The 15495-nt window shown below is 42.6% G+C and overlaps 1 protein-coding gene across 3 annotated transcripts; it reads right to left on the bottom strand.

Annotated features, from left to right (window-relative positions):
• Positions 1 to 1106: 1106 nt before the first annotated feature.
• Positions 1107 to 14182, bottom strand: vezt (vezatin, adherens junctions transmembrane protein). Of its 3 annotated transcripts, none has more exons than XM_044343274.1 (12): positions 14010 to 14182; positions 12636 to 12773; positions 8201 to 8290; positions 7917 to 8101; positions 7179 to 7463; positions 6595 to 6753; positions 5894 to 6041; positions 5190 to 5548; positions 4475 to 4668; positions 4033 to 4139; positions 3704 to 3911; positions 1107 to 2825 (listed from the first exon to the last, which is right to left on the bottom strand). In XM_044343274.1, exons 1-12 carry the CDS (start codon positions 14043 to 14045, stop codon positions 2251 to 2253), a joined length of 2484 nt encoding a protein of 827 aa, XP_044199209.1. In that variant the 5' UTR covers positions 14046 to 14182; the 3' UTR covers positions 1107 to 2250. The 3 variants fall into 3 exon arrangements, with proteins under 3 accessions (XP_044199209.1, XP_044199210.1, XP_044199212.1); XM_044343275.1 differs by having other exon boundaries at positions 6595 to 6741; XM_044343277.1 differs by lacking the exon at positions 14010 to 14182 and adding an exon at positions 13591 to 13918.
• Between the last annotated feature and the right edge of the window lie 1313 nt (positions 14183 to 15495).

The raw sequence follows: 15495 nt of genomic DNA, 5'->3' as shown, positions 1-15495 counted from the left end.
GACTGCTGGTTGAATAAAATCTAAAATCTGAAGATGTTGCCTTGGACTAATTGACAAATTAGTTGCAGCCTTAATTCTAACGTATTTTAATTTCCTTCATTTCTCTATTCCTTTATTATTTATATCATTCATTTAGTTCCTTGTGTTTTTTTTTTCTCTAAGCATATCTCTCATGCTGCTTTAATGTGTGAATTTCCATCCCTGGGAATCAATAAAGTCTTATTTTATCTCATATTATTTGAGAGCTAGGCTTACTAACGTGTTTTATCAGAAATCGGAGCTTCTGGAGAGACCTTGAACGCAGCACAAAGTAAAACATGCTGAATCAGCTAAAGTGGAGTTTCTGCACCGATCAGTGAGTCTAATGAAGAAATATCCCGTGAAGTGATAGAAATAAGTATTAAACTGCACTAATGACCTTATCAATGAAAAAGGAGCAAATAAGACATTAAGTACACTAAATACAGAATACAGAACGGAATAGATTAAATTAAATAATCAATTAAACTAATATATTTGAAGAAGCAAGATATTGGATTATTTATGTGTTAAATTTTTCCACACAAATATGTTTATATTTTATAAAATCTTATTTGAGATCCTAAGCACCAGTTGCAGTATCAGCATTGGCCACTAGATGGCAAAGCTGTAACAGTAAATGATCTAATTAAATAATGTCACTAATAAAGTTGTGCTCTTCTTTATATTTAGAAGCTCTTTCACTACTTGATGCACATTTTGTTGTGTTCGTGACATGTTACAGGACAGTTTCGGTATGTGTGGCCTCATTGGGAGTCAAATCCTTCCATGATGTGTTTAAAGCTGAGCTTAAAAGTCAAGAGATAGAGTTACTGAAATGTGGTGTTCCCCCTTCTTAGATGTATTAAATCCCCGAGACAGGGGGACTTAAAAGTTAAGTCTTCAGTCCACCACATCAGGTTTCTCCTGCAAAGAAAAAGGCAAGAACAGCTTAAAGGGGAAGCAGCAGCTGTTGTGGGTCAGACAAATGCAGAATCCCACAAAACATATCAAGTAACACCACCAAACCTGTTTCTGACTGGCAAACAGACAAACATGAGTGTCAGAAAAGACTTCAGGATACATCGAACACTTCCAGAATGATATTTTATTTTCACATTGGAAAAAATGCAGGAGGGGGTAATAGACCTCACCCCCCTGAGGGGAGGGTGCAGGGAGGGGTCAGGACAAGGCAGACATGGTGACAAGAAAGACTTGGGGCAGGGTAGGAGGAGGAGGAGGTGGTGGAGGGGGGCACACACACATCAGGGCTGTCACTCTTATGGCAACTTCATATGAAACAAAACAAAAAAAAAAAAGTTATAGATTGCCCTCACATGAGAGAAAATGCTTCTTCTTCTTCTTTTTTATTTATTTATATTTTAAAAATCACCCCTCCTCTTCGTATCGGATTTTTAAACCTCACAGCAGCAGCACAGCTCAATGAATTCATGCCATCCACATCACACAATTCAGTCCATAAAGTGTCGAGTCATAAACGAGGCTTCCTGACCTTCCCTTTCCGCCGAGTGTAAACACAGACGCTCCGTGGATTGTTTTTTTTTTTTTTTTTTTTTTTACATACAATAGCATTGTATTCCAAATATGCCACTTGAAAATAGGATTGTGAATGTATGGTCGGCTATGTGTAACCCTATTGTGTCCAATCAGGTGGGAGGGGGGCCGGGACAAAAATAAAGCGCTGACGGTAAAAATAGTGATCCACTTCCTCTTCTCGCAGAGCTCCCTCTAGCTCTCGTGGGTGTGTATGTATCTGTCCGCCTGAAAGAATTAAGATCAGCTGATTCAACCTTCTGCTTTCCTGACAAATAAAATAACTCGGAGTGTTTTAAGTAAACTGCAATTAAAACCGTTTTTTTTATGTTTCTTACAATCTTTGTTTCCACATCTACCGAACGATTGTGAGATATACACTATGCGGATGTCACCAAGTAAACTGTAGACATTCTGGTCTTCCGACCTTAACACCATAAGGTCGTGTTTTTGTTGTAGTGGTTCTGGTACCTGAGTTTTAACAGCAAAAGAGCAGTAAGAATCGTGGGTAATGTAACACGGACGGATCGGTAACAGAGAGTGGCGTAAATTTTGAAATATCTCCACACCATAAAACAGTTAAGATGTGACACAGACCCATCGATTAAAAGACACCCAGACAATCAGACATAAATACAGTCTCTGCTCAGTGCTCGGTTGCAGCAGCGGGGTTTGATTTCAGTCCTTCTCAGGGGTTCGTCTGTTGCTTTCTTCTTCCTCTTCTTCTTCTTCTTCTTCTTCTTCTTCATCCTCCTCCTCGTCTCCGAACGTCTGCTCCTCCATGTTGATGAGCGAGTGCGAGCGCGCCGCCACCTGTGCGGCGAGGGCGGAGCTGAAGCTGAGAGCCTGCGAGCCGTGCATCTCCGTCAGTCTGTCCATCACAGTGACAGCGGGGACTTTCGGCTTCAGGAAGCAGTCCAGACCGTTCTGCGCCTCCCCTTCCTCCAGGACGCCGTCGTATTGGTGCAGCTCGGACGCTCCGCCTCCTCCTCTCGCGCAGACCGAAGTTCCTCCCGCCTCCCCTCCCTCCGCCTCCAAACCGCAGCTGAACTCCGTCACCGGCTCTGTGGAGGGGTCAGGCCCCACCCTCTCGTCTTTTCCTTCCTCTTCCTCCCCTTCGTTTCCTGCAGCGCGCTCTGATAGGTGGTTTCCTTCTTCGTCTCCACTTTCTGCTGAGCCCACAGAGGCCGGAGCGCCTGAAGGCTCCACGGCAGGATCTGAACCGTCACTGCGAGCTGAAGGTGGCACAGCAGCTGCAAGAACAAAGAAGAAATGTTTAATTTAGGGTTGGACTGATACATAAATTTTGACCTTGAATTACAAATGTGATACATATATGTTCTGATTGATAGCACACTGATGGTGTATTTAACTGTAATGCAACAGTTTGACTGGATTAGTGCTGCAACTAGTTAAAATTATGTTCATCAATGTTTAATCTACAGGCTATTTCTGTCATAATCAATATACTATTAGTTGTTTAGTCTATAACATGTCAGAAAATAGTGAAAAATACACAAGTTGACATCTTCAAATTGCTTGTTTTGTGTAACTAACAGTCAAAAATCCAAAGAGATTTATTTATAATAATATAAAACAGTAAATCATCACATCTGAGAAGCTGTATCCAGTGAAATATAATCGCTAAAGTCTCATCAAGAAAAACAAATCAGATATTTTTAAGTTTAAGCGTCTCAAAAGTGGCAACTTGGTGTTCTCACTCTTTTATATCATATATTTAATATTTTTGGGCATTTGGACAGTTTGACAGCGTTACCTTGAGCATTAGGAACTTGTGAAGGTCACTTTTTTACTTTTATTTATAGACAGATGCAGTGCAGATAATCTCTAGTCTTTCCTTCCCTGAATTTGCTGCCTAAATATAGAAAAGGAAGCACACACGTACTACCTCGTATTATCATCATCATCCTGAGTGTTAGCCAAGTGCCGGCTTGTACAGTAACAAGGTCTAAACACTTTGCCAGTAATAAAAAAAAAATGTGGGAGAAACATGGAGACGGGATGAAAACAGGCGAATAAACAACAACCAGGAAAACCCACCATCAGTGAAACCAAAGTCTCATCGTATTTAAATGATCACAGAGGAGAGATGACACGGTTCAGTGCAGACCTTGGTCGTTGAAGAGCAGCTGCTTCCTCTTCATCCTCTCGCCCTCGGACGCACGGAAGCCCAGCACAGCTTTGAGCTCTGACAGGACGCGACGAGACTCCTCCCTCTCCCTGCGCTGGCGTTCCCGTTCCTCCGGTGTCAACATGTCGCACCAAGAACCCCTGCCTTCACCGTCCGAGTCCGAGTCCGACACGTAGGCCTCCCACTCCTGGTGAAACGAAGCGGCGGGGAGAGATTGACGACGGGGAAACGAGACAAGAGCTGCGGTCGCTGAAAATGTAGCGAAATCAGCTCTAGATTTGTATCGTGACACTCGTGGATCATCTTACCAGCTCCTCCGGTACCGGGTCTCTGTCCAGGATCAAGGGGTAGGAAGGAGGAGGAGCAGGGATCTCGGGTACAGGAGGACCACAATGCTCCGCGCACTCAGCATTACCTGCAGAGATGATGTGCACTGATATTATTGAAATAAATAAAAAAAATGATGATCTCAACAACTTATTTCTGGAGTTTGGTTTGGTTGTGTTTCTCTTCTCTTAAATTCTGGGGAAGACACGTACTTCCTATATGACTGGCAGTAGTTTTGAATCACGGCAAAGGAAGGGGGAAGGAGGAAGTCTGCGCTAAAAATAGCCTCAGTTTAAATGTGGAAACCGATATACGTCTAAAGAAGGGGTGTCACTGGTTTGTCTTGCACATATTTTATAGTAAATTGGGAAATTATGTGTGAGGAAACATCTGTAACACCGTGGAAAGTCTGACTCTGCTCACCCGGACAGGCGTTGGCCCGTCTCAGCATGCGCTCCACCTGGGTGATGGTGTCCTCCCAGCAGCCGGAGCTGGCTTGCATGTGCGGTTGCAGCTGGTGCAGCCGGTCGCTGAGGTCCTTGTAACCCTCCAGCGTCAACTCCGCCAGTTCTTTGGACACCATCAACTTCTCCAGGTCGTCCTCCAGAATGATCATCCTGAAGATATCGCACAGAGAAGAGGGACGAGGAATGTAACAAAAAGCGCACAAGAAATCTAGCTAGACTCGGGTTTAAAATAGACGCAGATTCGTAGAAGGGTACAAACTGGAGGTGTGATTACCTGCTGGCTTTTAGGTCTCTAGTGTGAAACGTGAAAGGTCATTAAATGGCACTTTTATATTCTGTGTGCTGATTGAAGTGCCTTTTTCTAGTCTTCAACACACTTCTCAGTTGTCTCAGAGTTTAAAAATACGTCCTAAAACCTAATTCTTCTGTTTCTCTTAATCACCACCAGCTCCTTTCTGATTGCTATGACTTTTACCTGGATATACATCCAAAAAAAAATCATATTTACAACCCCAGTTTCCATCTTTTTATGTACTATTTTATTTACTGTGTGTTATTACTGCTTTGCTTGTACAGCGACCCAGTTTCCTCCATATTGGTCATTAAAGTTTCATCTTATGGGAGGTGTAAAATGAGGCCAGTGTGTGTGTGTGTGTGTTTGTGTGTCTCACTCGCTGAGCACAGCCTTGAGGTGCAGCTGGAGGCTTCGGATGGAGGTGTGCAGGGTGTTGAGCTCTCGGCATTTCTCCCTGGCTCGCCCGGTCCTGTCGGAGCCCGTCGTCCTCGGCTGGGTCTCGAAGTGGCGGTGGAAGTCGTAGCTGCGCTGCACTTCCCCGAGACAGCTGGCCAGAGCGTGATGGAGGGGCTCGGTCACCGCGGCGATGGACCGGTGTAACGCTGGCGTAGGAGGAGGGGAGTTGTCTCCTTTCGGACCGACCTCTTCTTGCTCCTCTATTCGCCGCGGTGACAGGAGGAGAGCAAGTCGACGGAAACATTCAGAGCTTTGTCCCACCCATAGCTGGAACAGCATCTGCAGGAGGACAAACCAACAAACACTGACTAAATACCATTCATGCAGAAAAGTACAACCCACTCCTTTCTTGGACTTTGCTTTCTTAACTGTCAAGGGTTTCTTGTTTCAGTCTTTTTACCTCAAGAGCAAAATTGAGGTCAGTTCATGAATACGCTACTTGAGTTTCACGCCATCGACCTACTCAAAGCTCTGACAAATCTGTAAAGAGTTTGCAAGACACTGAGCTTACAGGTTGAAAGCAGAGAGGTGGATTAAGTGGATTGAGAGACGTTTCTATGGACTTTTTGGTTCTATTTTTTCCCGCCGCTACCAGCACGCCCTGGTTCCCCCCTCAGGCTTTACCTTCAGGGCAGGCAGGCTGTAGTCGTCTGTAAGCTCCTGGGCCTGTTCGTCACCCAGGTGCTCGATTCCCAGGCCGAGGCCCAGCTCCTTAAGAGGCACCGCAGACACATAGTTGGTCACGTTATCAATCTCAGAATTCAGAGGGAACGTTGGGAAGCGTTAAGGACACGTCACCCTTAAAAATGTGTGTATTTACAGACATATTCATCTATTTAAATTTGTTACTTCAAATGCGTTTTTATGCCTATAAATGACTTAAAGGCATCAACTTTAAAAGTCGTCATATGAGACCCTGAAGAATCAACATTCTCCTCTTGCTTAGTAACAACTGTTAACCTCAAAATCATATTTTTCTCTTTAACCTTTTCACATCTATACTCAAGTTATATACTGTATATCTGACTGCTTTTGGATGCAACAGTATCTTTAAGCAAGTGTCACATTATTCCAAAGCCCTAGACACAAGGAAAGCAGGCACTATGGTAAAGGAATGCCATCTTTTGACTGACATAGTTCATAAGTTAAGGACATATGAACATTTAAAAGAGACGTTATAATGCTGACTGCTTTTTAGTGACCTGACAGAGAAGAAGAAGAGCTGGTTGTTTGTCAATATGTTCTCAGCTTTACACTAATAACCAAATCCAGTCGCTACAAAACAGGCCATATTCAGGCCGTTATTCTCAACAGGTAAAGGATATGCCTTGAGCATGTGACAGGTGGCTCTTCGCGAGGCTCTGAAGGCAGAGCGGAGCGCCCGGTACAGGGCCTTCCTCAGTCCGATCAGCTGCTGGCCGCGTGGCACCGCCCCCGGCCCCGCCCTGCTAAAGGAGCTGGCCGCACTCACCCTGTCGAGCAAACTTGACAAGTGAAATGTGATACAACTGTGGAGACGTCCCAAAGAGGCAGGGGGGCACACACAACACTGAACACATGACATCACACTGAACGAGACGACACACAAGACGAGACAAACACGAACAGAGACATGAAGACTACACAGAAATGTAAACAACACCAGATAGTAGTGACGGAGGAGACAGTATGACATGCTAAAATCACTTGGTGATTCAAGGACTAAGTCGGACAGACAGTGTTTTCTATAGATGATGCTAAAGCTATAGATAAACAACACCACCTGAAGAATTAGCTTAACTAACAGGACTCTACCAACATGGGAGTGGATTAATGAGACAGTAGTGACAGCTGGAGAAATGAATGCAAATTTTTACATCATGTGATTGGGTGATATGAACGTATGTGGACATAAAACGAGCACACTTACAGGGTGAACCCTCGGGAGATGACCTCGGTCTCCTGCACCAGGCGAAGGGCTTTGCGAGACAAGCCGGTCAGAGTCTTGCTGTTGTGGACCAGAGTCTGGAGCTGCGTGGCTCTGGCGTGGACGCCTCTCTGCATGCGGCCCCGTTTCCACAGCGTGGCCCCCCTCAGCCCCATCCAGCCCAGCAGGGCGAGGCCCCACGGGGCTGCGGCCAGCGACCACAGTCCCTCAGACACAGAGCACAGACCCAGCAGCACCGCAGCCATGCCGACCAGCCCCGCCATGTCCCTGAGCGAGGAGAACAGGAAGGAACTTTGATTATAGTGTTTATGACCGTTTCACAGTTTAGATCATGAGATCTGTGTGTGGCTGAGATTAATAAAATATTATTAGAACTAATAAAATATGGAATTTTGTTCATTCTTTATTTAATTAATTATTTAAGTCATTTATCAAGTAAAAATACCGAGCAGTTACAGCTGATTCCAGTTTCTTAGATGTTGCAACTAACAACTATTTTGATAATCAATTAATCTGTCAATGCTGAAAATCTTTGAAATCTTGCACATTTACAAAAAACAATACACTGGGTGGACAAAGTAACATCTAACAACACAGTACAGTTTGTAAAGGTAATATTTAAGGCCATAGTTTTACATTTGTGATGGTGCTGTAATGAAATGTATTATATCTTCTTGTGATCAATGTGTGTGTGTGTTTCTTTCTTTCCTAACAGCGTACCATAGCGAGGGTCTGGCGATGAGGCTCGGTCTGGGCAGGGCGCTGGCTCGGCTGGGTGAGCCAGAGGGCGAAGAGCCCAGTGTGAGCAGGCTGGGGTCTAACAGCTCAATCAGCTCCACATCCTCCTGCAGCAGCACATCCTGGTCCAGAATGCACCTCACCGAGTACTGACCGAACACACAGTCCTGCAAAGAGCGAGGTACAAAAAAAAAAGGGGTTTAAAGACAACAGATGCCTTGATGGTTTTAGTGCCAGCATTCCTTTCCGTTGCCCGTTCTACCCACCAGTTGCTGCTCCAGCTTACGAGATGCAGCGGCCTGGTGAATGGGGCTCCATCTCCACAAGGCTTCAGCCAGTCTCCATAAAGGTCCTCCCTGCAGATCAAACACACAGGAAAATATTATTCCTCAGTCAATTAACTACCGCCACCCCCCTTTTCATTCCCCATTCAGTACCGTTTAAATATGTTCCAGACTTAGACAACTCATTCACTAGTGTATCATTGCAATCTGTATTTTTCATAGGAATCACACGTTACACAGCTACGAGAGAATTTCCCTGGAATAGTTGATTTTGTCCAGGAGGCAACAACAATTAGTGCAATATGTGTTTATATTACACTCACTCGTGGGGCTTATGCAGCACCACTGTGGCACACACATAACTGCTTCTCTTTGTTTAATTTCCATTTTGGCATTCAGCATCAATAAAACTTTTATCCTTTCAAAATATATGGTTGTCAGATGGAAAGGAAGGATTCTTTGAGTTCTAGGAAAAAAAAAAAAAAAAAAGAAAATAAAAGAAGAGAGAAGCACTATGCAAACACACACATCTCTGTTTCACGTCTTACTTCCAAAGAATCTCTGCATTCCCAGCAGCGGGGACTCCCACTGTAAACAGTCCCGACCAGAAAGACAAATCTAGAGCCACACAGTTGAAAGTGCTCTGACATTTCCATATATAACGAACCTCAGGCTTGAAAACGTTGCTCGTTGTTTTGCTTGCAGGTGCTAAGAGCCTCGAAAAATCCTAAAATGTGTAAAGCCTAATCGTGAATAGGATTTATATTCACTAATCTACTTCGTGTTTCATGGAATCAGAAAAATGCTTTGTTAAAAAAAAATAAAAATAAAAAAAAAGGGGGGAGATGTTTGTTCTTTTTCCGTTCATGTTTAAATAAAGTTAAAAATCAGAGAACAAGCAGCATAACATGTGAAGCGTGAGTGTGTGTGAAGTGTGTGTGAGCATGAAGCTATTGATCTAGACCAGGCATCCTGCATGATGACCCTTCTCTGCGGGGGGAAAAGCACAAGTGTTATTAGTCTAAAGGCTCCGGTCATATTGATTACTGATTGGAGACTGAGCTTCCGGACGAGAGGAGGAGGGGGGGGGGTTATTCACATGTGCATTCATGTATGTGTGTGTGTGTGTGTGCACGCTCCGAGTAGAACACAACTCTATTGTTAATCGCATCAGATACTATCACGGAGATGATGTAAACCGCACACGGATTACTTTCACTTCTGTTAATATCACGGCTCAGTGTTGTTGTGGCTCATCAGTGTTCTGCTTGGTGTCACACAGGGAACACTTACAACAATGTGAGAGAACGGACATACACCGTATGTTACATATATATATATATGTTACACAATTAGTCAATTAATCGATTGGTAGATAATAAATGAACAAAAGCTCTGTGTGTTTTTCTGTTAACGTCATTTTGCAAGCAAAAATAGTAGGGCTGCAACTAACAATTATTATTATTATTATCAATTAATCTGACTATTATTTTCTTGATAACCTTTCGGGCTATAAAACATCACAAAACAGTGAAAAATGCCTGCTTTGTTCGACCAACAGTCCAAAATCAAAGAATATTTTGAATTTACTACAAGCTAAGACTAATAAAAGCAGAAAATCCTCTGAAACGATGAGCAGGAACTTCAAACTTTTGGCATTTTTACTTTAAAAAATGACTTAAATGATAAACCGACAATCAAAATATTTGTGGATTATTTTTCGTTGAATTGACTAGTTGTTGCAGCTCTAAAAAGTAGCAATCATTAGCTTGTTCTAACTTCTCAAATTTGAAGATTTTTATATCATTCTTTGTTCTTGGAAGTGAACATCTTTATGTTTTGGATGGACACTTTATATTAAATAATCAATGAATAAAAAGCATAGTCAGCAGATTAGGGCTGCGGTCAGGCGTGCTTGTCTGATGGTCGAGTAGCTTCGGAAACCCCCTCCCTCAACACCCTTCCTACACCGGGTTGCGCCGCGCTGTTTCCAAATCACACAATCTGACATTTACACCAACTGACCAGCGACTGACCAGCGACTGACCAGCGGAGGTGAGAGAGGAGCCGAAAGGTTTGAACTTCTCTCTTCTTTCATTCTTAAACAGGACTATTTCTGTCACGAACCGTACCACAAACGGCCTCTCCGGGCTGCGTTCAGTAAAACAGCGGAAAAATAAATAAATAATTCACAATTTAGCCTTTTATTGGTAACGTAATGAAAGATGAACTATGATCCATGTACGTGAACAAGGTGTTTACCTCGGCTCCAGCTCTATCTAAGCTGCAGGAAATTGGTCACAGGGGGACGACCCAAAAGCTTTCCTGTCTCATCTCGATCCCTCATCCTCCTTAACTCCTTACAACAACAGCACACCAGAGAGGAAGCGTGACACGTACGGAAAGTTCCTGAACGAAGCCAACACAACACCGTTTCCCGTAGCAAGAAGAGGAGGGGGGGGGGGGAGGGAGGGGAGGAGGAAGAGAGGAGATTGAGTCAAGTGATTCTGAGCTACCCCGGACACATTACTCATCTGACTAAACCACAGGTCGAGTCCAACTACAGACATCAACTGTTAGATTAATGCCAGCTTTATTAAGAGTTTGCGGATTTTTAATCCTTTGATTGCAGAGTTGAAGCGCACACTGATCCATTTATAAAAAAAAATAAAACAAACATATAACATGTGAATAATAACAAAAAAGAAAGATGTAGATTGTAAGAGGATGCTCACAGCAGGCAGCAGGAATAACGTCAGCGAGAAAGCAAGAGTGTGGTCTCTGTAATCACATTTGGACTATCTCTTCGAAAAATCGGAACAACGGCAGGAGAGCGAGATGCAGGAGAGAGAGAGAGAGAGAGAGAGAGAGAGAGAGAGAGAGGAAAGAGAACATGCAACACTAAATACCTCCATCTGTGTGCAGGGAACACTTCTCGCCATCTCTATAGTATCTTGTCTGACTGAAGCGGAGCGTATAAAGCAGTGTACATAACTGGGCTGTGGGTGACTGTGTGTCAATATGCGTCACTGTTTGAAGTCAATAGTCAAATTAATTACTTTCTGTCTGACTGCACAATTCAAACAAACACACATGTGCGCGCACACACACACACATATTGCCCCGGGTCAGGGACGCAGATTCTTTGAAGTGAAAGTAATTATGGGTGCTAGTTGGGGTTGCCCCCCTACTTAGACGATTAGTTGACCGAGTCTGACCTGATGGCGTCTTGGGTTGGTTGAACCTCATTTGTTGTGTTTTTATGATCTAGAGATGAAACTGTTACCCAATCAATCGGTTTGTTGATTGATAGGAAACGAATCAGCAGCGATTCTGATAATATCTTTATCGTTTAGGTCATTTCTTAGGCTAAAATGTCAACAATTCAAAGGTTCCACTTTTTAGAATGTAAATATTTTCTTGTCTTCTTATTCTTCTATTATAGTAAATTGAATATCTTTTAGAACAAGACACATTTTTGTCTATTTTGTAAAATTTTGTAGACCAAATGATTAATAAAGAAAATAATTGGCAGATGAATTGATAATAAATATAATTGCTAGTTGGAGCTCCACAATTTCTCAATATTTTTTTGGTCATTTTATGATTTATTTATGGATAAAAATAGCCTTTTAGCACATTTAATGTTTATTAATGTGTACTAGCTCTATTTGTATTTGGTCAGAATGAAAATAATATCTCCTGAAAATGACAGGAGTATCTCTAACATCACAACAATATTCACACGTGTAGGAGGTTGGGCGGGTTGTCACTAATCACCGTGGGTGGCGGTTCAATCCCCGGCTCCTCCTGTCCACATGTCAGACTGTCCCGGGGCAAGATACTGAATCATCAGGTGCAATGGAGGGAGTGTGAGTGTGTGTGAGTGTGTGTGAGTGAGTATGAATGGGTGAGTAAGCAGCAAGAAATGTGAAGCACTTTGGAAAAAAAGCGCTACATAAATGCAGCCATTAAGTTAGTTGGTCAAGTCAAAACATTTGTCTCTTTTAAGCACTTAATTATGAGATATTGATCCTTCTGGTTGTTGTTTTATGGTTATTTTGGTTATGCCATCTAATGTACACTACAATTAAGTTTTGTGTGAGCTTGAGTGTGTGGGAGGTAGGTTTGTGTATGTTTTATGTGCTTTATTAGGTTTCATGTTCAAGCCTGAGTGTGGTCTGTGTTTTAACCAGAAGCAAGACTAATTTCCATCTTGGGGACAATAAAAGTTCAAGTTGAGGTTCTGTATAACTGCACTCATCTGCACAGGCAGTAATACAAGCGATTACATCTGACTAATGTTTCAATTAAAGTCAATTAGTAAATTGGTTGATGAAAACTAATAATTTCTTTGGAAGAGAACAGCAGTGCTGATGGCAGTCACATGTTTGTGTCAGCGATGACGGGGACTCACTGAAGTTTTCTGTGGACCTTCGTTGGGAGAGGCGAGGTCACCCTCTTGTCCTCCATATTCCTCCTCTTGCGATGCCGTTGGACATGCCTCAAAGTCTGTGTGCCCTAGATCGTGCAGGTACTGGAAAAGAGGAGAGTTCTGCAAAGAGAAAGAGAGACGGTCAGACAGTTTGAGGAATAGTTGAGGAATTTTGGATGAGAAGAAGAGGAAATAGAGAGCGGGAGACAGAATAGTGCTAGGAGTGGATGGATGGAGAAGAGGAGAAAGAGTGGTGATTAGGTCATTAGTCTGGTGCTGCTTGAGCTAAAACTCCACCTGATTTTGCCCTAGTTTTTTTTCCCCCAGTATGAATCTAAAAGGTGTCCCGACTCTGATAAGCGAGGCAAAAGAACCTTTGATTCATGAGCCGGTCTACTTTCCCCTCAGGATCCATCAGCTGAAGTTGAGGCTCCACCTTTAGCCGATCTCTCCTCCATGAAGCTTATTATTCTATTCTGGGAGGAATTCTGTAAAGCCTAAGTGAATTCACATGTGAATCTGTACATCAGCATACTCTCACACAAATGACAGGACTGTCATCACACATGCTTCTCTCCAATAAACAGGACACTGAATGTAAGCACAAGTCATAAAGTCATAATCCTATCTTCTGGCACAAAGATATACACAGGCATTACACTGTTCCCTGGCCTAAACAAAGAAGGCTCTGAAACTAATCAGCCATGAAATAAGCAAACATCCCCTGCTAAAATTTGACTAAAAGATGCCTGACCCAGTTCTCTCCAAACTGCTGATCCTCTGTTGCTGGGAAAAAGATTACTCGGAGCATCTTTGCTGTGTTTTGGTGCTTCTGGGCAGCTGCACAGCAGTTTAATGTTATTACCCACATATTGCCTCTACACACCCATCTTCAAATAGCCTAATGGTAGCAGTCATACTATGAAATGTTACTCACTTGCATTGTCACACGAAGTCGCAGCTCATGTTGTCACCAGCCAGATGTATTTAGCTTCGTTACATTTTATGTGTCAGAACCGACGCATTGGATCAGGTCATCCCCCCCCCCTGCACCCCACCTCACCTCCTCCAACTACCAGTCCAGTAATGATGAAACGCCGACAACAATGCGCACACTAGCCCAGCTTAGCCCCCTCTCATGACCAATAAAGCTCCTTGGCAGAAACACAGTAAGCAACCAGCCAAATATGAGGATTTGTTTTGGGCTTGTCAATGCACGGCAACAGGGCAAGACGGCTGCTTACTGTGAGGCTAGCATGCCCACTAGCTTGCTACCTAACGTCTATTTCTGCCCGGGTAGGTATGACAAAGCATCAGCTACAAGTTTCGTCAACAAACAGCGGCCGTGATACAAACCTCAAATACCACATCTTCATCAAACTCCTCAGTCATTGCTCTCCGCCAGCCCGTTTTGCATTCTGAAGTTGTAGGCGGCAGTTGTCAGCAGGAACAGCCAGCGCGTATTATATTAGAAGTTGGTTGTTAGCCGGTTGCTAAAGCGTCGCATAGAACTACAATTCCCGAAAAGCTCTTCTCCAACCGCCGTCGTCGCCGCTTCCTCGCGACCAACGGACGTGTGCTCGCGCCAGTTAGAGCGCCTTCACTGGTAGCGAAAGGGAGATGGCGGCCCAACCGTTGGAGTGTAAAGTTAACGGAAAACTAGCAGCGACTTACCCTTTTTTTAACGTTGCTGTGATTAAATGCAGAAAAACAGCAGCAATTACACTTCAATTTAGGATAAGATAAGACTTTATTGTTCCAGAGGGAAAATTAGCTGTACAATACCAAATAATTACTACACATCACACATCTCATAAATAGAGTGATAAAAATAGTACAATAAATTAGTCAGGGTGAAAAATAATAATCAATAAATACTCTAATAATTCTAAGATCCATTAAAAATTAAAGGTAAAACACTGAAAAATCTGATGTTATCACTTAATGCACATTCAACATGCAGAACAGTACACAAACATCATCAATATATGCATTTAAACACATTTTCATGCTCACTTCTGTGCTTATAGTTTTGTATTTTTCATTAGTTTTAATTTTTATTTTAATTTTTTTTCAATTCATTTTGTTTCAGTTAGTTTCCAGAGTGGTTTTGCTCATTTCAGTTTAGTTTTATTGTTTAAAATGTACTAATTTACTTAAGTAATTTTGAGGTACTTGTATTTTACTTGAGTATTTCCATTTGATGCTACTTTATACTTCCACCCCACTACATTTCAGAGGGAAATACTGTACTTTCTACTCCGCTACATTTATTTGACAGCTTTAGTTACTTTTCAGATGAAGATTTGACACAGTGGATAATATAACAAGCTTTTAAAATACAACACATTGTTAAAGATGAAATCAGTGGTTTCCAACCTTTTTGGCTTTTGATGTCTTACAAAAAGCAGTGTGTAGTCAGGGTCACATTTCAGATGTCTATGAGTTGTTAACAGCTCCACCAAAGAGTGATTTTTCCCTCTAAATGATCCAAGATTAGAGAAAAAGTCCAAAAACTGAAAACAGATTTGTGTATCAGAACTTTGTTTTTTCTTCTTTCCTCTCACGACCCCTCAGATTTATCTGGTGACCCTTTGGAGGGGCCCAACCCCTAGGTTGGGAACCACTGGACTAAACTAGCTAACTGTATATAAAGTAGTTCAAACTAGCTCCACCTCCAGCAGCTACAACAGTAACATGCTGCTTACACACGGATGTTTCAGTATTAATAATCTAATGATGTCATATATAATAATATATCACTCAGAGGGACCAAACCACTACTTTTACTGCAATACTTTAACTACATTTTACCGCTAATACTTATGTACTTTTACATAAG

The sequence above is a fragment of the Thunnus albacares genome, chromosome 23 (assembly GCF_914725855.1).
Source record: "Thunnus albacares chromosome 23, fThuAlb1.1, whole genome shotgun sequence".
NCBI classification, from domain to species: domain Eukaryota; kingdom Metazoa; phylum Chordata; class Actinopteri; order Scombriformes; family Scombridae; genus Thunnus; species Thunnus albacares.
Note: the sequence above shows the minus strand (reverse complement) of the source record. Positions and strands in the feature narration are given on the sequence as shown.